At 38.9% G+C, this 26,336-nt stretch overlaps 2 protein-coding genes and 1 long non-coding RNA gene across 11 annotated transcripts; 2 read left to right on the top strand and 1 right to left on the bottom strand.

The window, feature by feature from the left end:
• Nucleotides 1-10,271: 10,271 nt before the first annotated feature.
• LOC112177168 (ethylene-responsive transcription factor ERF020) lies at nucleotides 10,272-11,754 on the top strand. Its single transcript, XM_024315390.2, has one exon. The coding sequence runs from the start codon at nucleotides 10,325-10,327 to the stop codon at nucleotides 10,823-10,825; it is 501 nt and encodes a 166-aa protein (XP_024171158.1). The 5' UTR covers nucleotides 10,272-10,324; the 3' UTR covers nucleotides 10,826-11,754.
• A 4,514-nt stretch (nucleotides 11,755-16,268) lies between these two features.
• On the top strand, nucleotides 16,269-17,454 carry LOC112179387 (ethylene-responsive transcription factor ERF020). The gene has a single exon (XM_024317785.2). The coding sequence runs from the start codon at nucleotides 16,340-16,342 to the stop codon at nucleotides 16,838-16,840; it is 501 nt and encodes a 166-aa protein (XP_024173553.1). The 5' UTR covers nucleotides 16,269-16,339; the 3' UTR covers nucleotides 16,841-17,454.
• A 2,303-nt stretch (nucleotides 17,455-19,757) lies between these two features.
• On the bottom strand, nucleotides 19,758-25,911 carry LOC112176043. 9 transcript variants are annotated; one of them, XR_002926761.2, is made up of 8 exons: nucleotides 25,339-25,911; nucleotides 25,018-25,095; nucleotides 24,403-24,514; nucleotides 23,118-24,205; nucleotides 22,548-22,631; nucleotides 21,195-21,271; nucleotides 20,623-20,691; nucleotides 19,758-20,136 (listed from the first exon to the last, which is right to left on the bottom strand). It is a non-coding gene; the product is annotated as an uncharacterized LOC112176043 (long non-coding RNA). The 9 variants fall into 9 exon arrangements; XR_002926760.2 differs by having other exon boundaries at nucleotides 20,623-21,729; XR_005803437.1 differs by having other exon boundaries at nucleotides 21,195-22,631; nucleotides 25,339-25,910.
• Between the last annotated feature and the right edge of the window lie 425 nt (nucleotides 25,912-26,336).

Here is a 26,336-nt window from a genome sequence, read left to right as displayed (position 1 = left end):
TCCATTCCGTCGATTACTGCTGCAACTGAATCTGGGCAAGTAACCACAGCGCACGTGGAGGCCATTTATATACGTGCAGGCCATTCCTCGGTCTTCGATCCGTCGCAAGCACCTCCTCGATCTTTGATCCGACTCGTCGCAAGCTCGCATCTCCTAAAACCGCTTGAGGTGGTGGCTGAGAGAGAGGCGATCTAGACTCTGAAGGAACAGAGGGTTTGAAAGAGTGTTTGAGAGAGATTCGATAGTGGGATAGCATCTGTCATAGGTGGTGGCTAAGAGAGAGGCGGCCTGGACTCTGATGAAGGAATAGCAGGTTTGAAAGAGTGTTTGAGAGAGAGGCGGCCTACATTTGAGAGAGACTCGATAGTGGGATTACGGGATAGCGTCTGCGTCTAGGTTTTGCTTTTGCCCTATTGCTACTTGAGTTGGACTTGGACAGTTGGGCTTCGTACCTTCAGCCTTTGGGCCTTAAACACACAGACTCGATTTAAGAGACAGATTGACATATTCAAATAATTCATCAAAACTTCCTATAGTTTTTAACACATGTAATATTGTAATAGAAAATAACAAAAATATAATATTAAATTTTAGGGCCGGGTTAGGGTCGGGTCAGGCCTAGCCCTTGCGGGCTCAATCGAGCAGGGCCGTAGGGTAAGGCCATGCTTCATTTGTATGACCCATACCCTACCCTATTTTAGAAAGGGTCGGGCCGGGCCGGGTGGGTTTTGGGCCCAAAGGCCATATGATGAGGCCTAAATTTTTGGGTTTATATATAATTTTCTCAATTTTCTTTTTAAGTGCTTGCCAACAGCTTGAAAGTTTTATTACCTTTTATTATCTCCCCTTTACAAAGTGCTTTTATTCCTGGACATTTAATTTCAAATAACACTCTTGTTGCTTCTAAAGTTGCTTATTTCATGCATAAGTTTTGACATCAGAATGAAGATTTCTTCTCCCTCAAGATAGATATTAGTAAAGCTTATGATAGATTGGGGTGGACTTTTATTATCAATTTTCTTGTCCCAAACTATTAGGCCACGTCAATTTCCTCAACGGTCGTGGGTGACGTGCGTGCACTCTCTTAGTATCTTAATTAATTAGTTCAACAATAGTATTCACTTGATCAGTAACTGACTAAATAAACTATATTCAATCACCCTTAAATGTAAGCTCAATAGTTGATAGAAAAATAAATCAACTTAAAAATAATTCTTTCCACTATTAGATTTACATCCAATAGTGGTTGGGCATGATTTTCTTGATACGTTATTAACCAGGTGAATATGCTCGTTAAGTTCAATACATGCTTGATAAAAATTGAGCTTGAGTTTTCGGTCTCATCCCCATTCATGACCTAAGTGAAAGGTTTAATTCAAGCCAAACGTTTTTTCACCGCTCACTCTAGAGAGATGCTCATTATCTTTACAACTTTAAAAACTATAGTCTCTCTTCATTAAATTCAAATTTATGTACCATCAAAATTCTTTAATTGAGATTATTCTAAAAAAAAAATTCTTTAATTGAGATTTTTATTTTGAATACGAGCATCGCATGAAAATATTTTTAGTAAATAAGTGTTATTGTAAAAGTAAAATGACAATTGGAATTGGTCTACTCATTTCATTTCATAGCCCCTCTATATAGGAAGAGAATTACAACGGAAAGATCAATTACAATAATGATATTAACTACTGATTGGTCCGTAATCCATGCTAATTGATGGTGATTGCTAATTACTTGATTCCCTCTCCGTCAATCACTTTGACGAAGGGACATAATGTGTTTTTCCTTTAACACTCCCCTTTGTGCCAAGTCAAAGATGAAATGGTGCATAAGTTGTTGCCTCACTAAAAACCTAGCCAAGTAACAATAAAAACCATGTGGGACAAAAAATACATCTTGGTCGAAGGAAAAGGGCACAATGCACCTTTTACATTTGAGGATGATATGTGTGTGTTAGACTCCCCCTAACGTCTACACCTCCCCATGATCCTTACATTAATAAAGGGAGCTTGGAAAGTCTTCACATCCTATGTTTTTCACATGTTTCTCAAATATGGCCTTAGGCAATGATTTGGTGAACAAATCTGCCATATTCTCCTCAGACCTTACTTGATTCACTTGAATCTTGAGGAGGGCCTGCTGTTGCTGATTGTAGAAAAACTTTAATGATATGTGTTTTGTATTATCACCCTTGATATGCCCTAGCTTAATCTGTTCGATGCAAGCTGCATTATCTTTATTAATGCAAGTAGGCTCTTTAGTGGTAGAACTCAAACCACTAGTCCCTCGAATATGTGTGATGATAGCTCTTAACCATACACACTCACAAACTGCCTCATGTAGAGTAATGATCTCTGAGTGGTTCGAGGAGGTAGCCATAAGGGTTTTCTTGGTTGATCTCCAAGATATCGTCGTGTTCTCACTAGTAAATACATAACCAGTTTGGGAATGACTTTTATGTGGGTCAGAGAGGTACCCAGTATCAGCAGAACCAACCAAAACGTCATTTGGCGTTTCGGTGTAGGGAGTGGCGCTTTCGCCATCAACATTTCCTTTAGGGATTGCAGTTCCATCTGCAGTCCCTCTTGTCTCTCTGTAAGGAAAGAACAGTCCCAAGTCAATGGTTCCTTTTATGTATCGGAAATTGTTCTTGATACCATTCTAGTGACTCTGCGTTGACGCTGAGCTAAATCTAGCTAACAAATTCACTGAGAATGCAATGTCTGGTCGAGTACATTGGGCTAAGTACAATAATGAGCCTATTGCACTTAGATAGGGAATTTCAGCTCCCAACACCTCTTCGTCATCTTCCTTTGGACGAAATGGATCTTTCCTTGCATCCAAGCTTCGACCGATCATGGGAGTGCTAGCAGGATGCGCTTTGTCCATGTTATATTGCCTGACTTTTGGACATACGCAGATTGGTGGATTAGTATTCCACAAACTCGGTTTTCTAGTTCAAGGCCTAGATAGAATCGAGTTTTCCCAAGATCCTTCATCTCAAATTTGGATTTCAAGTAGCTTGCTGTTTCTCTTATTTCATCAAGAGTACCTATTATGTTATATCATCGACATATACTGCTACAATTGCAAATCCGGAACTTGTTTTCTTTATGAATACGCAGGGGCATAATTCATCATTCTTATATCCCTTCCCAATCAAGTAGTCACTTAGACAGGTATACCACATCCGCCTGGATTGTTTCAATCCGTAAAGTAAGCGTTTCAACCTAATTGCAAATGCACTCTGTGGTTTAGAGTCACTTGACTTGGGTAACGTAAGGCCATCATACACTTTCATATATATCTCTAAATCTAGATCCCCATAGAGATATACAGTAACCACATCCATGAGCTGCATTTCCAGTCCTTTGGAAATTACCAAGCTAACTAAGTGGTGGAACGTTATAACGTCCATTACGGGAGAGTATGTCTCCTCGTAGTCAATTCCAGAGCGTTGTGAGAAACCTTGCGCCACAAGGCGAGCCTTGTACCTCAGGACTTCATTCTTCTCATTACGTTTTCTGACAAAGGCCCATTTATGTCCTACAGGCTTTACACTTGGTGGGGTTAGCACTACCGGACCAAATACCTGTCTCTTTATCAGAGAATCTAATTCTGCTTGGATTGTTTCATTCCATTTAGGCCAATCTGCTCTATGTTGACATTTTGCAACAGAGCGTGGTTCGATATCATCGTGCTCTATGATTCCTTGAGCAACAATATATGTCATCAATGTGTATGGAAGATCTTTCTATAAACTCATACGCACTCTCATAATCCTCTGAGATTTCTTTGTTCTCTGGAATCATTTTTAACATCGGAGCGTCCTCCAGTATTGATTCATAGACATAACTATAATTAGAGACAATCTTATGAGAGGGATTCTATACATTGATAATTGGTTTATGCCTTACTCACCCTCTTCTTCCTTGGGTGAGTGTCAATCGAACCAAGTGGCCTCCCCCTCTTCCTTGGGGAGCCACGGCCTCAACCACACCTCCACTAAGTGCAGTTGTAGTGCCTCTATCTGCGGCACCGTGCCCCTTGTTGGGGACTTCTAACCTTGCAAGCACATTTGCAGCTGGTATATGTGATCTCGTCACTTTTGCAATATCAGTAAACGCATCAGGCATCGAATCTGCTACGTTCTGAAGATCGATTATTCTTTTCACTTCATTTTCACTTTGTGAAGTGCGGGGATCAAAATGAGACAGAGTGGGAACAAACCACGACAATTCCTGTCGTTCCCTTGGAAAATCATTTTTCCTATCTCCCCCTAATGACGGGAAGACTGTTTCATCAAAGTGACAATCCGTAAATCTAGCGGTAAAGAGATCGCCTGTCAAGGGTTCCAAATAGTGGATAATTGTTGGGGATTCGTATCCAACATAAATACTTAATCGTCTTTGAGGATCCATTTTGGTGCGCTGTGGGGGTGCAATAGGCATATATACTGCGCAACCAAATATGCGTAGGTGTGAAATGTCAAGCTTATATCCAGTTACCATCTGGTACGCAGAAAATGGTTGGCCAGTAGTGGGTCTGAAACGAATAAGTAAAGCTGCGTGCAATATTGCATAACCCCATGCAGATATAGGCAAGTTGGTGCCATAACCAATGCCCTAGCCACCATCTGTAGCCTTTTGATGGTGGCTTTTGCGAGACCATTTTGTGTATGCACATGCGGTACAGGATGCTCTACATCGATCCCGATAGACATGCAATAATCATCAAATGCTTTTGATGTAAACTCTCCAGCGTTATCAAGCCTTATAGACTTGATAGGGTGATCAGGGTGGTGAGCCTTTAAATGTATAATCTGTGCTAGGAGTTTTACAGTATTTCTTATGGACAATAAAGCGACATGTGACCAGTGTGTCGAAGCATCCACCAGAACCATAAAGTACTTGAATGGTTCGCATTTTGGATGGATAGGTCCACAGATATCTCTTTGTATTCTTTGTAAGAATGGAATGTTTTGTTTTGTATCTTTAGCATAGGAAGGTCTCGATCCTGTTTTTGCTAAAGAGCAGGCTTTGCAAAACGAGTGATGTGCCTTTGAAATAGTCAATGAGGCATAATGGGAGGTAGTGCTTCTGGTACTTCAGAAAGCAATAACTGCATTTAAGCAGTACTAGGACCGACACCTTGCAGTGTGACGGATTTTTCTCCCACTTTATTTTTCACTCGAAAGAAGGGATGTCCATATGAGTTCTTTAAAATACGGATCATCATGTCACGACCTCTGTGCCATAGGCGGTCATGCCAAAGCCTGTATGAGTCAGTGTCCCACATTTCATTGTTGGTAACAGTATAGGATTCAATAATCCGAATCGTAGTGAAGTACAGTCCACTAGATTGACTCATAAGTTTCTCTAAAATGTGTTTCCTTCCACATTCATTAGAGGTAATATAAAGTTATTCAGTTCCATTCTCACAGTGTGTTTCTACATGATAATCGTTGGCACGAATATCTTTGAGTCTTAACAAGGTTCGATTAGCTCTTGGTGCATACAGAGCAGTTCTCATATTCTTTAGAGTATTTCTATTTTGGTAGAATGATAATCTTTTTCATTCAAATAATTTTTTTCTCTAGATGTATTGCTTTACATCTTTATTGTGTTATTTCGAACCATGTAAATATGGGTAACAAATAAATTTGAATAAATTCAGTGCTTCAGAATAAAATTCGAAATTTATTAATAAGCCAACGATAATCAAATCAAGGTCATATTCACAAATCTAATTCATCAAACCATTATTGAAATAAACTTTAAGACCAAGTAATAGTCTAATTAAAAATGAGGCATTATGCCTTCACATCTGTCTTTAGAAAATAAATAGCTAAAGCAGATCGGTCAAAATCTAGTCCATCCATTGACTGACCAAGTTCCTTTTTGCCATTGAAGTCTGCAATTGGAAGGTTGACGTCTAGGTCATGACCTCATTCTTCCATATAGTGAGCCTCTTGTTCTTTAGACTCTCTATACCTCTTGTAATTGGCTGCTACTCTATTGTTTGCTTGGCAGTTCTTGTACCAATGTCCAATGAATCCACACCTATAGCATGGTTCATTGTCAACTCTTTCCTTTTGCATTTTGTTTCCACGATCCCCATGTCCCTTTCCATCTGGTGCATTGTTGCCACGTGGGTAGAGATCAGCACGCCTAAACCCCCTTGCATTGGAGTTCTTTCCACCTTTCATTTTTCCATAATTAGCCTCGGGAATTTTCTTTGTCCCAGTGGGCATGGTATTGCTATTCAAGAGAACCTCATTATGTCTTTCAGCCACTTGCAGTAGGCTTATCAACTTATTGAAGGTTGTGATTCTTTTGTTGTCATACTCCAACTTATACTGGTTCGCTAATATAAATGCTGAAGTAGGAAAGGTGGTAAGAGTCTTGTAGATCATATCATCTTCTATGATTTCCCTTCCACAAAAATTGAGACGTGCCTTTAAGCGCAACATGTCCTTGTTGAAGTCATTGACCTTTTTATAGTCAAGCAAGCAGATTCCATTCCACTGAACGGCCAGTTCTGAGAGCAAAGTGTCATGAATATTCCCAAAACGTCCCTTAAGGCATCCCACAGTTCTTTGGGTGTCTTCAACTGAAGGTACTCCCAGCGTAGGCTAGAATCAATATGTCGCCTCAGAAACATTAAGGCATTTGCTTTCACCTGATTAGATAGTTCATCATCTTTGGGGTCGGTAATGTTGGTAGTGTAGTCTTTTGCCACAAAGGCAGTTTCCACATCGGAAACCCAACAATGGTACTCAAGTCCTTCTCAGTCCAAGATGTCAAATTCAGGTCGAGTTGGATCAGCCATCTACATAAACAAGAGAGACGATATAAATTATGTAGTCATAAAGACATCCACGTAAATTATTTTCCAAAAATGTGAATTAGATTTCAAAACCAAGATTCGTAATGGTCACATTTTTTTTCTCAATGTTATGTGAAAATACTTTATCAAGATAACGTTGTGTTTATAATGCGCATGAAATTTCATTATCATGGCAAAGCGGATTGTATATGTTGCATTCTAGAAATAACAATAGCACATTTAATAATAAATAAAACATAGCATATATAAAAATAAACTACATGGCATGCTCAAACGGTATATATATATATGGCATGTTACACATAATAATAGCAATAATATATCATGCGTAAAATAAAATGCAAACGGTAGCATAATATATGCTTAGGAATAATTATATAAGCGTAAATAAAATTCACAAAACATGCTTCAAAATTGCATAATTAATATATAACCAATATATATATATATATATATATATATATGGCATGTTCAAAATAAAGTATAAACCATAGCATAATTAAAACTGGCTTAAATATAATCATGTAAAACATAAATAATAAGGCATGCTTAAAATGATCAAAATTATCTAACTAAACATGCTCAAAAGTTATAATTATAAATAATGAAATATACCATAGTATGAAAATAAATAAAAGAGAACATACTTGGTTTCGAAAAAAATAAAACAATCCTAACGCACGGGCGTGTTGATGAATGCGTGCGTAGCGATTTTTTTTTTTTTTTTTTCAGCTTCTGCTGGGCCTACTGATTTATTGGGCTGAGAATTAGCACTTTTTTCCTTATTTCTTTTTTTCTGCCAAAGGTGGGCCGCAGGGCCTTTTTTTTATTAATTTTTTTTTCTTTTCCTTTTTTCTGGGCCGGATCTTTTTTTCTTTTCTCTCTGGGCTGTTGGGCCTTTGTTATTTTTTTTATTTTTATTTTGGGCCGGCTCTTTACTTTGGACCGGGTCACCTCTTTTTTTTCTCTCTCTCTCTCTTCTTCGCGTCTTCTTTCCTCTCATTTTCTCTCTCTGGTTTGCAGATGGGTGCCGTGGGGGATCTGGGCCATAGGCCGGTGGAGGTGCCGTGTGCTCCTGGGATCCGGACGTGTAAGGCGGAGGCTGCGCAGGCCGGTGGAGGCAGCGCGCTGGGTTGTGTGCAAGTGAGGCGCGGGGATCTGCGTGAGGAGGCGCAGGAATCCGTGGTGTTGCAGGGTAGAGGAACGGCGCTGGGCTGCTGCAGAGGAGCGACTGGATCTGGGTGCTGCGACGGTGGAGAGCCTAGATGGGTGCTGCAACTGTGGACTGGCGCGGGTCTGCTGGAATCGGTGATGCAGGCTGCTGCAGGGAACGGGGTGGACGGACGCGAAGGCTGGCAGCCTGTTGGAATGGGCAGGCTCACGGGCGGCGGGGGAGGGGAGGTGAGAGCGGTCTGGGTCGAGGTCGAGATCAGAAGATGAAGGCCGGTGAAGGGGAGAGGACCGGTGAAGGGTAGAAGGCCGGTGAAGGCTGGCGGCGGGGCTTTAGCCCTATCTGGACTGAATATATATATATATATATATATTAGGGTGGTGGCAGAAAAGAAGAAGAAAAAAGTTTTTTTTTCTTCTTAGGGTTTTGGGTTTTTTTTTTTCGATTGAAAGAAACTAGAAAACTAGAGTTTTTTTCTTGGGTATTGGCTTTGAGCGTGCTGATAACGTGTAAAAGTAAAATGACAATTGGAATTAGTCTACTCATTTCATTTCATAGCCCCTTTATATAGGGAGAGAATTACAACGGAAAAATCAATTACAATAATGATATTAATTACTGATTGGTCCGTAATCCATGCTAATTGATGGTGATCGCTAATTATTTGATTCCCTCTCCGTCAATCACTTTAACGAAAGCACATAATGTGTTTTCCCTTTAACAGTTATATCTTTTGTGACTCTGTCATTTATACGTAAAAAAAAAAAACTCAGTATTTGCTTCTTCTTTTTTTTTTTTCTGGTGAACAAAGAGAAATGAATGGCTTCGCCCGGGTCGCACCTGGTTTGTTTGAACCATTGTGTTTCACGAAAATGAAACCAGAAACAAAGTTGTACTTTTTGGTTATATCGGCCTTCAAAATACCCGAAAGGCCAAGCCAAATTCAACTCTTTTATAGTCTCCAAGTCAAGGCTCCACTTTCCCTCTGGACTTATTTATGTCAACTATTTCAATAAATGTAAGGCCCAATTCCATGTGATTAATTTGATTATGTAACGGTGAGAGTCATGAGACTAGTTCAAACTTCAAACAGGGTTCATATTCAATGCCATTCCCACTGTCCAACTATATGGTGTGCTAAGGGAGGAAGGACAAATTAGAGAATTTGATTATTTTTGCCGACCACATTGTTTTCGTCTTGTAAAAGATGAATGTGATCTAAAATATTTTATGGAGAATCTCATTAAAAGTAAATAAATTTTGTTAAGAAAAGATTATTGAGGTTATAGTATTGTGCCAAACCATGAAAGGTATCTCACACACCTTTAATATGTGGATAATTTAGCAAAAATTTTGCAAATTGTGAGCTAATGTATGTTTTTCTCTTCTTCTTTTTTTCAATAAAAAAGTTCTATTTTGATCCATTTTGACGTGATGTTTTTAACAAAAGTTATGAAATATCACAAAAAGAAAGTTTTAGAGTAACATTGATATACACGTAGATTTAGTTCGATACATACATAGATTAATTTTGTATAGAAGTAGTGTAATCTCATATTAATTTACCAATATATAGAACTAGCCTCTTTTTAAATTAAATTAGTTTAATTACCAATTAATCTGCTACTAGGTCATCAAATTTTGTGAAGAATCGCAGAAAGATAAAGAACATTCTTTCTGTTAATTTCTGAAAATTCTACTATGGACCAAGATCGAGATAGACCAAAGGCAAAATGAGAGGCAAAATGAGGCATTTGGGTGCAAAAAATGCTGATGATGTCAAACCCTGAACGACTGATTCCTCGGTGTTGCACAGGTCAGTGATTATCAAACTCGTACTCGCGGTGGTAATTGGTCAATTAAGGCTGATGATGTCATGCCTTACCTCATCATTCGAATCTTACACCTCCCCATCCCCACGCGCTGAGCGCTCCACCTCCAAACCCAACCTCTCAAATCCTGACGTGGATTTCAAACCCCAGATTCTCACCTGGGCATTTCTTTAATCAAATTTCCACATCCACGTGTTTTTCTGTAGACAAAAAACATAAAATATCCCAGCAGAAGTGCCTTAACTTCACCGTCCATGCGATTTGACAGTGACCCTTCTTTTTACTTTGACCTGTAAAATATTTGACCTTCTCTCTCAATTGCCCACGTCAGCACCGCCTCTCCCACCACCCCTCTGACTTTCCACTTATTCAACCCATATAAAACCCTCTCCTGCCCCTTCTTTTCTCTCCACCAGAACCAAATCCACACAACCTTACAGTTTCGAGTTCGCACACGATAACACAAATGAGTTACAGTTCAGAAGACAGCAGCATTCCGACGACGACGGCCGGGAACGGCCGCAAGTTGAAGGGAGTGCGTCAAAGAAAATGGGGCAAGTGGGTGTCGGAAATCCGCGTTCCCGGCACGCAGGACCGCCTCTGGCTCGGCTCTTTCTCCACTTCCGAGGCCGCCGCGGTGGCTCACGACGTTGCTTACTATTGCTTGCGTAAGCCTTCGACTCTGGTGGGCCTCAACTTTCCCACAATCTTGCCGTGTTCGGTTTATCAAGTGGTGGACATGTCGCCGAGGTCGATACAGAAGGCGGCTTCGGATGCCGGCATGGCCGTTGATGCTCAGCTGATCAATGCTTATAGTAACAGCTCGTCGCCGCAGAACGGGAGACAGGCAAACAGAAGTGAGCCACGTGGAATGCAGGGCGATGGGTGTTGGGAGGATGCCGGTGAGAGTTCATCAGTCACTACCGGCGGCGAGGCGCTGAGCATTTCGATTGAGGATTATCTCTAGATTCTAGCCACCTAGTAGTAGAAAAACGTCGGACCACCTTTTTTGGTTGACGGTTTTTCTAAGACTGTCAACGTTGGCTGTCTTTTCCGAGGGTGGGAGGTGACGCACGGAGTTGCGTCATACGTATTAGCTTGGAGCTTACGTGTTGTATATGTGTGTATTGTGGGCCCGTATATTGTGTGTATATAGGGGTCCCTCACCTTGTCGGTGAATTCTGTACCCCAGAAATCGAAACATCACTGATAATGATTTAAAATAGAAAGTTGGTTTTTAGCAAGGGTGTATGGTCTGATTTGCAAGCGGAGTTAGCTGATTTGTTGGGTGTTGACAACTTGGCATTGTTCAAAAACACGAAAAATATCTTGGGCTGTCTACTTATATTGGGAGAAACAGAACGGAGACCTTTGCTTATATAAAGCAACAACTTGGGAAGAAACTTGGAGGTTGGCAAGTTAAGTTGCTAAGTGGTGTGGGAAAAGATATCTTGATAAGAGTTTGTGGCTCAAGCTTTACCTTCTTACTCTATGAGTTGTTTTCTTTTACCTAAATCTTTTTATAATTCTCTCCATCAAATGTGTGCCAAGTTTTGATAGGATTGTATGTTAGCGTGAGTCATGGCATAATATTAGGAATGTAATATATTATAGTTATACCTATTCTATGTGTAGTAGAGAATAGAGGTGTAATTCAAGAGCACTTCTCGTTCCTTCTACTCCTTCCTCTACTCCTACTCTGAGTGCAAAGATTTGGAAGAGTATTTGGTTTACTTCAGTTCCTGGCAAGGTTAGGGTTCACTTGTGGCGGGTTTGCTCTTTTATATTGCCCACTGTTTTGGCACTCCAGTCCAGACAAGTTTACTTAGAGAATGGCTGCTACTTTTGTAACTTTAAGGTGGAGTCAGTTGATCATATCAGCCGTGATTGTTGTTTTGTGCGTGACTTCATCAATTTGTTCCCTGAGCTCCGTTCAGTCATGCATTTCAACACTATCTCCTTGGCTTTGTTGGAGTGGCTTCAGAATTGTGCTGAGTCTCTGAGTAAACCTCACTTTGCTCTACTATTGATTGTTCTTTGGTCGGTTTGGAAGGAGCGGAATAATAGAGTTTGGTACGGTAAGTTCTTATCTCTGAGCCAACTCTTTTTCCAAACTAGGTCTTATTTCCTTGTGCAGCAGACTGCGTTTCCAGCTCCGAATCGGGCCAGCTGGCAACGTAGGCCTTGATCTCCTCCCCCTGTTGGTTGGCTCAAAGCAAATATGGATGGGTCTATTGATCTATCCAATAAAACTAGTGGGATCAGTGTAGTGGTAAGAGATCACGATGGTGAGGTAGTTGGTGGTCTGTGCCGTAGGGTGTCGAATGTCCTCTCTCCTGACATTGCTGAAGCTTTGGCTGCCCGGGTTGCTTTTGGGCTAGCGTTTTTTTTTTTTTTTTTTTTTTTTTGAGAAGAAATAAAATCCATTAATAACTAAAAAGATTACAACCCATTGGAATAACCGGTTGTGGACCTACACCACGACACACATTCCTACAAAGATCCGTAGTTACGAGTCTGTCGCTAATAGCAACATCCATGAGCCAAAAAGGCTCAACCCCTAACCAAATTTTACGCTCGAAATCACAAGCTACAATGAAAGATACCCAATTCCGAGAGTAACGATACAACCTCGCCACCAACATTAAACCGAGCCAATTTACCCTCCTCAACACCGTGTCCAAGTACCGCCTGACCACGTGCAAAGGCAATCCACCCTCATGTTGACAACAGAGTACTGAAATTAAAACCCATAATTCCCAGGAGTAATGCCACAATAATGGCACACCAACTAGAACACAACTGCCAAACCCTAACTCGAAGGAGTAGGGACTTATTGAACCTAACCAAAAGACTACGAAGATAAAGAGAAACCTAAAACTAACCAACAGGGTGTTACCTAATTCTACATCCTTGTCCCAAACAGCTGCCACGGGATAATCGATAACCATCATCGCCGAACAGAAAACAGCACCGTCGTCCCCTCCAATAGAACTAGACCACCAATAGGACAATCCAATCCCAGGTAGGCTACGAGACTCCATCTCCGAGGAATCAATCCCTTCGCAGACAAACTGCCCACCAAAACCCATAAGCACAGCTGCATACCCCCACCCACAACCGTCATCGTCCAGATCTAATGTAGAAGGCCGTCGATCCCATCTTCTTGTCAAGCGTGAAGCCATAGAATTGTTGTCACCGCCATCTAGAACAAATAGCCATACTGCTCTACCGCACCGCCTCGACCACCATAGAGCCTCCCAAGACCCGTCCAGCAGCAATCCCCACACACCGACGGAGCCAAAGGCCCACGCTATCGCTAGGACGCAGCCGGATGAGAGCCGCCAAGTGAAAACAAAAAAACTCAACTCTCTGTTCTTTAGGGTTGTGACTCCGAGAAAGATTGAGCGTTTTTGAGGTTGATAGAGATCTGCTTTTGAGCTAGCTATTGAGTTCAGTTTTTCACCTTTGGTAATTGAGTCAGACTGCTTGAAGGTGGTTAATGCCTCTAACTCTAATGAGGATGATGGTTCGAGTTTTGGCAGTATTCCAAAAGAGGTGAGGTTCCTGCTCTCTTATGCTAGCAGCTTTCTTCTCCAATACTTATAGGCTATGTTTGGGGGGGCTTTTTTGCTCCCCCACTTATAAGCAAAAGAGCAATAAGTGTTTGGTAACGCAGCTTATCCTCAGCTTATTTCAAAAGCTGCCCCAGCTTCTATAGAAAAGGAGAAGCTGTCTCCTCCCTGCTTTTAGAAGCCAGAAGCTGGCCGAGCACTGTAGCGGTCTTTACTGTTCATTAATGAATTTTTTGAAATCCCGGTTAGTACCCTCCGTTGGTTGAATCAATTACACTCATCTGCCATGAAACCCTCGATTGATCAGCCTCTCAACGCTGGGCCGCATCTCTCTCGATCCTCCATCAGTCTCTCGCTCCTCCTCTGACCACAAATCACTGCATCAGTCGATCCTCCTCTTATCACAGTGCCACATCGTCTCTCGATCCTCCTTTGGCCGCATCAGTCGCCGTAGTACGCCGCATCAGTCGCCGCTGGTAATGCCGCAGATCGCCGCATCTAACACCGCATCAGTCGCCGCATCTGGAAGGAGTAGCAAGTCAGTCTCTCTCCCTCTGCTTCGTTCTTATCTTTAATCAAATGGGTGTTATATTTGTTTTGATTTTCGTAGTGATGGGAATGTTTAGCAAAATGGTTAAGTGAATTTGTATGGGCTGTGATGAACTATCAGTAATTTCAATTGGGTTTCATGAGTTGGGATGAATACAGAAGAATGAACAGGAGGAGCATCAAATTCGATGACTCCATAAGCATGATCAATGCTATTGCAGCAATCAATGGGTTTTTTGAAAAATTGTTAAATTTTTGTTTCTGTTATATGTGGTTTCTTGTTTGAGATTTCTTAATCGAAGTAGAAGAGTGCATTTGGGTACAGAAATTAAACGTTTGGTACCTGATCTGATGGGAGCTTGGCTCAATTCAGAGATTTGAGACTTTGTTATCCTGGTGTTTAGTGTTTGGATATGATTGAACGATTTTTGTGTATGGTTAAGTGCTTTTTGTGTAGTAGTCTTTTGGCTGTTCAAAAGCATGTGCCCGATGGTTTGGAGTTTTTTCCTAATTAGTTTGCATGCTGATATAAATCATGGTTTGCATGTTAATGTTCAATTCTTGTTTGTATTGCACTTTTTAATTGTGTTGTTTTGGGTTGAAGATGTATTGGGACATGCAAGGTTGTTCATTTAATAAGCAAGTGAAGATTGTCATTGCCACCATGACACTGCATAATTATATATGGATACATGCACATGGTGATAGACATTTTGTTCGCAATGAAGAAAGAGAAGGTTATGGGTCAAGTGGTGGGATAGAAATGGATGATGATGTAGAAGAAGAATATCATGGTCATGGTGCACAAGAAATGGAAACAATAAGAAAAAACATTACTCAAAGTTTGATGAATGCGCGTAATAACGTGAACATTTGAATATGTTATGATATTTGATGCGAGCCGGATATTCAATTATTATTAATGTTACTAATATATTTGTATAAGTCATTTTTAAAATTGTCAAATTCTGCATCATATGGTCACCATGATTTATAAAAATTGAAAGTTAACAAAAATTAATAAGGACATAAAAAAAAATAATAATAATAACATGAGGATTTGAACAACATTGTATTACCAAATAATCAAGGCAAAATAATCTCTCATGTTCAATTTGGTCATTTCACAAACAAAAAGCACAAGCCAGTTTCATTTTACCAAACACTTTGCCATTACTTTTGCCACTAACATCTCTTATAAAAAGCCATTTTACCAAACACTCAGCTACTTGGCTTTTCAGCCACTTATTTTTAGAAATAAACAGAAGCCAGCTTTTCTGAAAAGTTCAGCCGTACCAAACATAGCCATAGAGTGTCAACTTCTGTTGCACATTTGCTTGCTAAGTTAGCTCTTCATTATACCATTACAGCTAGTTGGAGTCACACTCCTCCTCTAGCTCTTTGTAGCTACCCATTGTAAGAAGTGATTTGATTCTAAAAAAGCTTGTCGTCTCAATTTCGAAAAAAAAAAGTTATGAAATGTTACAAAAGAAAAGTTTTACGGTACAATAACATACAAATAAATTTAGTTCGATACAAAAATAGACTAATTTAGTATAAAAATAATATAATCTCATATTAGTTTGCCAATAAATATATTTACCTTTACATCAAATTAGTTTAATTGATATACACATCGATGATCCGATTAATCTGCTAATACTTCATCAAATTCTTTACAGAGAGATAAAGAACCATGTCATCTCATCTGTTTTTTTTTTTTTTTTTTTTTTTTCTTTCTGCGATTATTTACAGAATTCTGTCATCTCAACTGTTAAAATGCCAGAAATTTTATCTTCTGGTCCCTAGTTGATCCTTAACGACTCATTCCACGATGTTCGTACCTGTCAGTGATAATCAAACACCCCACCCCCCCCGTGGGTCACAATTGACTCATGATGTCATGCCTTACCTCTTCATTCCAATCTTCCACCTCCAAATCCCACGCGCCAAATCCTCCACCTCCATCCAAAATCCCAACGTGGGTTTTTCCTCACCTCTCAAATCCTGACGTGGATTTCATACCCCAGATTCTCACCTCGGCCTTTCTTTAATCAAAATTCCATATCCACTTTTTTTTTTTTTTTTTCTGTCGGCACAAAAAAAAAAAAAAAAAATTCCCAGATGATTCCTGAACACCTTAACTTCTGCGATTTGACAGTGAACCCTTCAAAAACTTTGACCTTTGAAATATTTGACCTTCTCTCCTAATTGCCCACGTCAGCACCGCCTCCCCCACCACCCCTCTGACTTTCCACTAGTTCAACCCATATAACCCACTCCTGCCCCTTCTTTTCTCTCCACCAGAACCAAATCCACACAACCTTACAGTTTCGAGTTCGCACACGATAACACAAATGAGTTACAGTTCAGAAGACAGCAGCAGTCCGACGACGGCAGCAGGGAATGGCCGCAAGTTGAAGGGAGTGCGTCAAAGAAAATGGGGCAAGTGGGTGTCGGAAATCCGCGTCCCCGGCAAGCAGGACCGCCTCTGGCTCGGCTCTTTCTCCACTGCAGAGGCTGCCGCCGTGGCTCGTGACGTTGCTTACTATTGCTTGCGTAAGCCTTCGACTCTGGAGGGCCTCAACTTTCCTACAGTCTTGCCGTGTTCGGTTAATCAAGCGGCGGACATGTCGCCGAGGTCTATACAGAAGGCGGCTTCGGATGCCGGCATGGCCGTTGATGCTCAGCTGATCAATGCTAATAGTAACAGCTCGTCGCAGCAGAATGGGAGACAGGCCAACGGAAGTGAGCCACGAGTAATGCAGAGCGATGGGTGTTGGGAGGACACCGGTGAGAGTTCATCAGCCAATACCGGCGGCGAGGCGCTGAGCATTTCGATTGAAGATTATCTCTAGACTCTAGCTAGCTAATAGTAGAAAAATGTTAGACTATCTTTTTCGGTTGACGGTTTTTCTAAGACTGTCAGCGTTTGGCTGTCTTTTCCGATGGTGGGAGGTAACGTACCGGGTGGCGTCATATGTATTAGCTTGGAGCTTACATGTTATATATGTGCATATCGGGGTCACTCAACTTGTGGGTGAGTTCTGTACCACAGAAATGGAAACATAACTGATAATGATTTTAAAATAGAAAGTTGTTTTTTCAAGTTGAGCCTTGACTTTGACCCCAAAAGCAATCACGAAACTGAAGAAGAGATATTAAAAAAAGTGAAAAACTAGATCGATCGGGTCAGCCATATATATGACCAGTGACAGTTGTTGGTTTGAAACTCGATCCTTTGGGAACGTCACACGTGAGATATTATTAGTGAAATGGGGGACAGCTCCAATACTCTGATCTTGATATATATGATTGAGGAGATTCGAAGACCGCGTTTTCATTACTGTTTGATCTTCTCTAAGGCTGTGTTTGTTTTATAGATTTTGGGCATTGGGCTTTCATGTGTTTGAGAGTGACAATAAAAGGGAAAATGCTTCCCAGTGGAAAGGAAAAAGAGATGGAAAATGATTCCCCCAACCTACTCAGGATCTACTTTCCCAATGGAAAGGAAAATGATTCATTTCTTTTCCACAAACCAAACAGAGCCTAAAAGTTGTTGTAGAAGGTTTTGACTACTTCTTCTATGAAATTCTTCCAATCTAAGATATTACAATTACAATATGTCACTATGATCTATATGTAGTTCTATTTTAAAAACTACGGGTGTCGGCCGGAGTAAATATTTTCTTGAGTAGTTAGATACTTGGATGGTGTAAAATAGTTCTTTACAGACGTACACATATACTTTCGATCATTTTATTTGAATTTTTTTTATTGATTTGCGAGATTTAATATTAGAAATAGAAATTATGTATTACCAATTTGTTAATGGCACGTTTCTAACTAAAATCATCTTAAGAGCTGTTTGAATGAGAGAAAATTACCACACAATCAAGATACATCTTAAATCTATGAATTTGCCAATTTCAACTAGGGGAGTTGGTTCCACAAATCTTTACACTGAAATGCTTTGTGAAACCAACTACCCCTAACTAGTTTTTGATGAATAAGAGCAAAGACTAAAATATCGCACTTCTGAGTAAACTTCATGGGAATAGAATCCCTTGCCAATCCAACTCCACTTGAACTTGATTGGTAAAACATAACTCACTACATTGTTTTTCGTATGCTTAGTAAAATCCTAGCAAAGAACAGAGATTAAGTCTTTTGTGGAGAACTAAAGCTTTAGTGACAGCCTTTGCATGAAGAGAAGATTTTGGACTTCTCCTATTTCACCTTTTAAAACATCAGTATTCTAAGATCAGATATGTGCTTTCAGATTCTTACGGAATTTTATTAAAGCTGGTAAGATTTTATCATACAAACAGAATCCAATTACTCCCTTCATCGACTGCTCAAAATGTGCATTGTCATTGCCTATCACAACATGATGAAGCTGAGTTTCCAGAGAGATTGATGCTTACAACATGTCTACTTCCCTAAAAGCTATTTCAATACATTATTCCAGTTTGTGCTGATAACCGAGTGGAGTGAAAGTTGGACTAACAAGAAGTCTCCTTGGTGAATTTCCTTCCAACAAAGGTGAAAATACTAGAACCACAAGTGTTTCTGCGTATCGGGGATCGATAGATAGGTTGCAATCCTTACTGGGTAGAAACCAAAAAAAAAATCACACTGAACTCACAACTTTGGTTACGTAGTGAAAACCTTAAATTTGTGATTAGAAACACTGCGGGGCTATTACTCTTGAGAATCCAAAATCAAATCAATTCACTAATGATGAAGGATATGTTTCTTTACAAACACAATTAGCACTATACTCAGTTACAATCATTAGACTAACTAATGAGGTGATTGTTTTGAACCTTGACTGCCTTCTTCACTTGAACGATCACTATGCCAGAAAAGCAATCAGACGACAGATCTCCTCTGTCGTCTGATTAAAAAAAATTTTGTTGTCTAGTACGGTGCCGTCTCTTGGGGCATCAGACGACAGATTTCCTCTGTCGTCTTATTTATCAGACGACAGAAATTTGTTAGGTCTTCTGTTGTCTGATGAAATCGAGATATGAGGCTAGTGAATTCAAACGACAGATAAATGTCGTGTGAACTAGAAACAAATAACAGTTCCTTATAATTTCTGTGGTTTGAATGGACTTATAATAACAGTTAAGTGTTGTTTTATTCCAGTTCAATAACAGTTAACTGTCATTCTTATTCAGTTTAAAATACAATTATCTATCGTCTTTAGTCGCCTACAATAACATTTATATGTTGTTTTATATGCATTATAGTCACAGATAAGTGTACATTGAACTTAGTTAATACTACATTTATTTACCGTTTGAGTTTAGTCACAGATGACAGTTAAATGACGTTTAAAGAGAATACAAATAACAGTTGTCTATGGTTTTTATTAACTTATAGTAATAGTTATCTGTTGTGGCATATAACTTGGAATTACAATTAAGTGTGGTTTAAAAGTTGTTAAGGTTACATTTATCTATTGTTGTGGTTTATACTCTACAACAATTAACTGAAGGTTAAAGAGCACAGACAGGACAATTATTTGTTGCTTGAAGCTAATTTGAGCGACAGTTAAATGTTGTTTCATTTTCGACTCTGTCTTTGTTTTGACATGAAGATGACAATTATCTGTTGTTTGAGTGTCCAAATATGAACACATTTTTTCTTGTTTCTGTTGTTCTTTGACGCGTCCAACAACATCATTTTGTTGTTGCTTTCTATTCCAGATGTCATACTCATATCCCTGTTGTGCCATAATCATGTAAATCTGGGAACAACACAATGCATTCATCAAATATGAAATTCATTCACAAAAATACCAATATTTGATCAATCTGTTCCTGCAGCTATACATACATCCATCATGGAGCTAAACTTAATAAACATCAGTTCAATAACCCATAGCAGTTGGCATGATCAACAAATGTAACCCAAAAAACACTGATATCTCATACTACTTATCATAAACTGTACTTGCAGGCCAAAAATAGATACTTAGACCAACTGCATAACTAGTTAATATGGGTTATAGATGATGCATGTCCAAAATTAGAATCTTCTCGACACACTAGCTTTGTTGAAATTGGCTGACATACTTTGCCCACTCGGCCGGGACCTGATCAATGTCTTTTTGTGTGTAGAAGTGATTTGCTTTCCTTTCCCACTGCAAGTATTAAAAAAAAATACAAGTTAATGTGAATGGATATGTTTCACAACAGTAATCAGAATTGGAAGGAGTTAATATTTATATATATATACACTAGAAATACTACCCGCGCTTTACTGCGGAATTTGTTCTTGTGAGTAAATTAGAAAAATAACATACAAAAGGAAAATCATCACATTTCATTCAAATAGTGAAAATAGTTTTCATACATCTTAGATTTTAGCTGCAGTCTATTCGAAAGGAGATGATGCAAACATGCTAGCTTTGGCATATGATACCAACAGATCGAGAGAGAAAGAAATTGGTAAATAGGTAGCAAGTAAAAGAAGCGAAAATTAACAAAGTTTATATGCACACTCATAGTCAACAACTTTAAGCACTTCATACATTGCTGTCTTTATTTATCACAAATAATCCTAAAGATACAACAAAAACTCTGAGGCATGCTTTTAATTTGACCAAGTAAAAGTTATTATCAATTACCTGAAATAACTTGGGCAAAATCCATCCACTTTCAAGGTCAATCTCCAATATCTTCATGACCTCCATAACCTGTCAGAGAGAGACTTATAGGATACTTTGGAAAACAATAATGGAACATAAAGAGATTAATAGATTTGTTAAATGGTGAGAAGTAGAGACTGAAACCAGAGACCTAATAACAAACCCTACTGCATGTTTTATGAATGAAAAGAAAGAAAAAAAAAAAAAACTTCATCATTATAGTATACTAAAGAGCAGTTCATGAATCAAAAATGTATGTCACTTCGAATATCCAGTCTGCCTTCAGCAGGACCTTGGCACATGTTTATGTGCACTACTAGGCAGCACCCAGATATATTGACTAGCTTTAATTAGCAGTAAATTCTGAAAGTACACGTTTTACCTCCAAGCCAAATAGGGCTAACTTTCAAAACAAGAATTCTGATTTTACTAGAAACTAATAGGTTAAACCCCACAAAGCAGTTTCCAATATCCTAGGCTTTAGAGGGTCCAACTTACTGCGTGGTGCTAATAAATTGCAAAGTAGGAGAATAAAAGAAATAAATGCTCACTCTGCACATTCACTCAATTTCCCTGAATTCTGGCTCTCAACAATCTTCAAAATCAATGACTTGTTCTCGTCCAAATACTGTAGCAATACATAGTGAACTCCGGAACAATTTAAGTTATAGTGTACATGTAAATAATAAAGAGAAGTATAGTAAAAAGAAAAAGAATACTTTCCTTAAGTGAGAAATGCATAATAATTCATGTTTATTCCAAAAAAAAATATTGATTTGAAGAATGAAGAGGGTTGCAACCAAATTACAGGCCAATGATCTGGCCACATCTGTAGCACAATAGTAAACCAACTCGCACAAAACAGGTATTGACAGCAACATACACATTTTACATGCAGATGATTTCCCACTTGAAAACCAAGTCACAAATACTACCACATCAACTCACATTTATTACTAAGCATAGAGAACCAAGTAGAGTAACAGTATTGAGATAACATTGGGGAATGATGAATTTGAAAGAATGGGGAACAACAGAATCAAACGGTGTTGTTTTTTGGTGGCGAAACGGTGCTGCTCAACTGATCTGAAAGACGACAACAAGTCAACAACTATCAGACAATGCTGGGGCACAGTTATGCAAGTTCATATGAGGAACGCATGATTACAGTTTGAGAAAATAATTTTCATTCCATACAAGGAATGCGAGTAAAATTTTACCTACAGCATGAGATTGAGCCAAAGATCTGCATAATTAGTACAGTGGCGATACAATAACTAGAAACAAGGTTCTTGACATGTGATTAAGAACCTTTGACACAAAACAGCCCAAATTACAAATGCAGTTCCCACATGATCAAAACTTTTGTTCATTAGTTCTATTAGTTTGTGAAACATCTAGTATAATCGACAAAAAAGCTGGGCACACTTCTTAGCTGAAAACCAAGTATGGAAAAGATTCTTTCAGTGAATGATTCACAAAGTCAGAAGGAGCAATGACACCAGCAGAAGCTTAATTCCAAGATGAGGATGTGTATAATGTTAACCAGTTGGATATGCTGATTTGGCTCTAACTTATAGAGAAGAACTTGCCCAAAAGCTACTTTAAGCATACTTTTTAAAGTCTTCGAAGCATTTCAGTATTTCACAGTTTCAATTACAGTTCTGGAAGTACTTTAGGAGGCCTTGTACGTCCAACTAACTGCTTCCTTATGAAATATATCATAGATAAAAACTACTAACTATAACCACTCTTCATTATGAAATATATCATAGATATATAAGAAGATAACATAAAAACCTTATCTACTAGGAGCTACAGCCAAAACCAAAGCTTATAATGCGTGAACCACATGCTAAAGTAAAAGCATAGAAGTACAAGGTATGGAAAAGAGATTTACTAACCAGCACCTCCTTCCCTTCATTCAGTCTATTTGCTCATGGCACTCTGGGGCTTCTGCTGTTTCTATTGGTTTTTTCTTTGTTTTGCTTTATGAAAAGACACAAGAAATCAAGAGTTTAGTGAATGTCCAGGAATAAAAAACACAAATTTATCTCTTCAAACTAAAAGAACAATACACACACACACACACACACACACACACTTGATTACATAGTAGAGCCTTTATAGTAATTATGACATTACTCAACCACATAGTTTAGAGTTGAGACTTTAAGCTTGAGGTTTAGGAGAAAACCATATTAAGGACAAAAACCAGAAGCTCCTGCAGTCTTCCCATTATTGTAAGAAAAGGGAAAGAAATCAATCGATTAATGAACCAGTGAAACTTGTCAGGACAAAATGCATAAGAATGAATGAAATGGAACAGGAACCTCAAAGGAGGAAGCATCAAAGAGGCACAAAGCTTGTGAGTGAAATCAACGTTTAACATCAATCATGGTTAGTAAATTCCATCTTCATGGTACAAGTAATACATTTGGGAATAAACAACAGTAGAAGTGCAAGAAGCATACCATAGCAATATGTCTCCCAAAGTCCTTGTAATAAGAATAAGCTTCACCACGATGGACTTCAAGGTTGCCAGTTCATCTTCAACAATCCCTTGATTGCATGCTCAGGAAACTGCCTTCCAGATTGGAGTAAAAAATAATTAAGTCCAGAGCAAGAAAAACTGAAATAACATGCAGATGTAATGTACTTGTATCCATTCACTTACTGGGAAGTTAATGAGAAAGGACAATAGCAACTTCACTAAAACCATCCTCGAAAATTTCAGTTGAAAGCAGCAAATTCATTTGCTAGATAAATGTCTTGTAACGTCAATTGCACTTGATCAACCAAAAGTACTTTGCCTTAAAATTAACTAGTCAATATGTACCTTCTATATCCCATGTCATTATTTTATATATTCTGAAACGGAAATCAGGATTTTCATAATAAAAATTGAGATATAAGCATGAAAGAGAGTGGTAAAAGGAGCCTATACCAGCACTACACGAGGTAGGCGGATCCTTTTGCAAATCCTCGACCTCGTTCAACATGGGTTTTTACAAATACCCATTTAACATTGAGCAGTGATAAGCTAAGCAAAGACAACTGACCAAGTACATAATTAATTGTATGTTTCACATAACCAAATTGACCATCAAGCTCAAAAAAAGTAGTTCGTAACTTTGAATATCGATCTAAACACCTCAAGCTTCCAAAGCTAGTTACTGTACATTCACTGATCGAAAAATTGTATGGGTAGACACTCGGTGATTTATTTTCTTATTTAGAATTAGAAAATGAACAATGTCCAATAATTAAAGAACGCTTCTTCCTTTCATAGGGATAACTCTAACCATGAAATGAAATATCTATCTATCCAAATTTCTAAGCAACCAATCAAATAATTAATGGAACTAATTAGTCAAGGAAATTTCACAAGAACTGAGCAAATGGAACAACAAAAGCATATAACAAGAGAAGAACGAAGAAACAGACCACCATGAAAGACAGAGCGCTGAGTGCATGCCCATTACTGGAGCTAAAATCGATTTTTGGAGCGAATCTGAGAGACTGATCATTTGGGGAAAGGTCCTTCTCCTAATATTAAATCCTGAATACCCAGAAAGAAAAGCGAATCAAAATTAGATCTTGAGCCCTAAACAGACCCAAATGAAATCCACATAAATTCGCACAATACCAAATTACAATCAAAGATCAACACAATAGATGAGCATGAGAGAGGAGAGGAGAGACAACATGGCGATAATGGCAACATGGAAAGAAATAACGGATAGCCGGATAGGTTACCATAGATCTGAAAACGATGCGAAGTATCTTGAGATCCAACTCCAACAGAGAGAGTGCAACGCATATAACGATTTGGGGAGCCTTGCCACAGATCTGAAAACGATGTTGGAGCCTACCACATATAACGCAGAAAGAACATCAGCATCGAGAGAGAGAGAGAGAGACAGAGCTACGGCAAATAGATTGTGAACCCGAGTTCTCTTGAATAAACAACACCCATCGGATGATGAATACATAATGAAAGAACAAAAGCATCAATGAATAGGCAAAGATAATGAAAAGGTAGCAAGAGATTAGTTTGCATCGTGATTCCTGACATATAGATCTTATTGTTTCAAAGCAAATAGAATCCATTTATGTTAACCAAAGAAAGAGGTTTAGTATATGTGCTTTATTTATATATATATATATATAGAATCTATTTCCTACATTTCTATAGTACTTCAATTCCTGTCAAGCATTAATTTGACATAGCGAGCTCATCGCTCAATCTCCTTGTTTCCAAGTCATTCCAACTCAATAGAAGAAACTCTCATCGAGCTTATTTGCTTTCTGTTTACCTCCGATTTAAAGAACAGAAGATTCATCAATAATCAGAAAACAAAACTTAAATACCTGATTCACAGCAGCACAACCAAGTAAAACCAACTAACAACACCAAAAGAACAACCCAAATACTCCTTTGCATAAAACCTACACAATAAGAACAAAATAATCATCACCATTCAAACAACAAAACACCCAAACATCTATAAAAACTGACAATCCAAACCTCAACAAAAACCACCCACTGAAAACCACAAAACCATACCCAAACACATAGAAACCAAAATCATTACCTCAACAAAACATAAAAACCAAGATCAATTGAAACCCAACCACAACAAAATCCACCGATTCAAAACCACAAAACTACAAGCATCAATAAAACATCACCTCCGATGAAAAATCTCTTCTCCTCCGATGCTTTTCTCTTATCTATAGATTTGGCATGGTAAACATCTAGAAGTCATGGAACTTCTGGAAGGGTCAGTGGAGGCTAAAAACAGAGAAAGTACACGGGTGGGTTACGATTCTCTGCTCTACGGGTTTCTAGACTTTCTGTGGCAACCCGAAAAGAGATGTGTCGCTGCCCGTCATGCAACCGCCGTCAATCATCGATTCGTCAAGGAGATTAGGAGAGAAATCTGGGTGAGGGAGGACTGGGTTTCAGAAATTAGATTTGATTTGAGAGAGGGCCGATTTTTGAGAGGTATAGAGTTTCTGGTTGGCGCAAGAGAGTTTTAGACAGAGAGGTTTGTGGGAATGAAAAACACGAAGCTGCTAGGTTTTGTGTTATGTCAAAACAGATCGACTTCAAATAAAAAAAGTCAAACACTCCTTATTCAAACAACAGAATTTCTTAGCTCTGTTGTCTGAATAGTTTTACATTCACTGGTCACCGATAGGGTTTGGGCAATTAGGAGGGAAAAGAATTAATCTTGTTGGAGGGAAATCTAAACCTTTTGCTAAAAAAATTTTCATCTTTTCAGACGACATTTAAGTGTCGTCTGAGTCTGACCATATCTTCAAAATGAAACAAGCATGATTTCTCATTGTAATCAGACAACACATTTAATTTATGTGTCGTCTGAGTTTAGTCTGAAACACTCAGACGACAGAAAATGACTATTCTGTCGTCTGAACTCTGTTGTCTGATAGCTTTTTTGGCATAGTGGATATTCAATTATCTCTCTTCTTGTATCCATAACTTCTCTACTGATCTCGAGAGAATCAATGCATATGAGTGAATGAACAATGAGACACTTAGACACGGAACAAGTGTTTCATGAACTCCTATGAGACTTTATCTAAGCAAGTAAGATGCACAATAATTCTTGCGTCAAAGGCGTATCCAAATGAATGCTGCTTTTTTGGATATATTGAGGAGAAAG

Source organism: Rosa chinensis, chromosome 7 (genome assembly GCF_002994745.2).
Source record: "Rosa chinensis cultivar Old Blush chromosome 7, RchiOBHm-V2, whole genome shotgun sequence".
Taxonomy (NCBI): Eukaryota; Viridiplantae; Streptophyta; class Magnoliopsida; order Rosales; family Rosaceae; genus Rosa; species Rosa chinensis.
Note: the sequence above shows the minus strand (reverse complement) of the source record. Positions and strands in the feature narration are given on the sequence as shown.

What these genes read in the sequence shown, in the direction of transcription:
- LOC112179387 (XM_024317785.2), top strand. Translation starts at nt 16,340, where the DNA reads ATGAGTTACAGTTCAGAAGACAGCAGCAGTCCGACGACGGCAGCAGGG.
- LOC112177168 (XM_024315390.2), top strand. Translation starts at nt 10,325, where the DNA reads ATGAGTTACAGTTCAGAAGACAGCAGCATTCCGACGACGACGGCCGGG.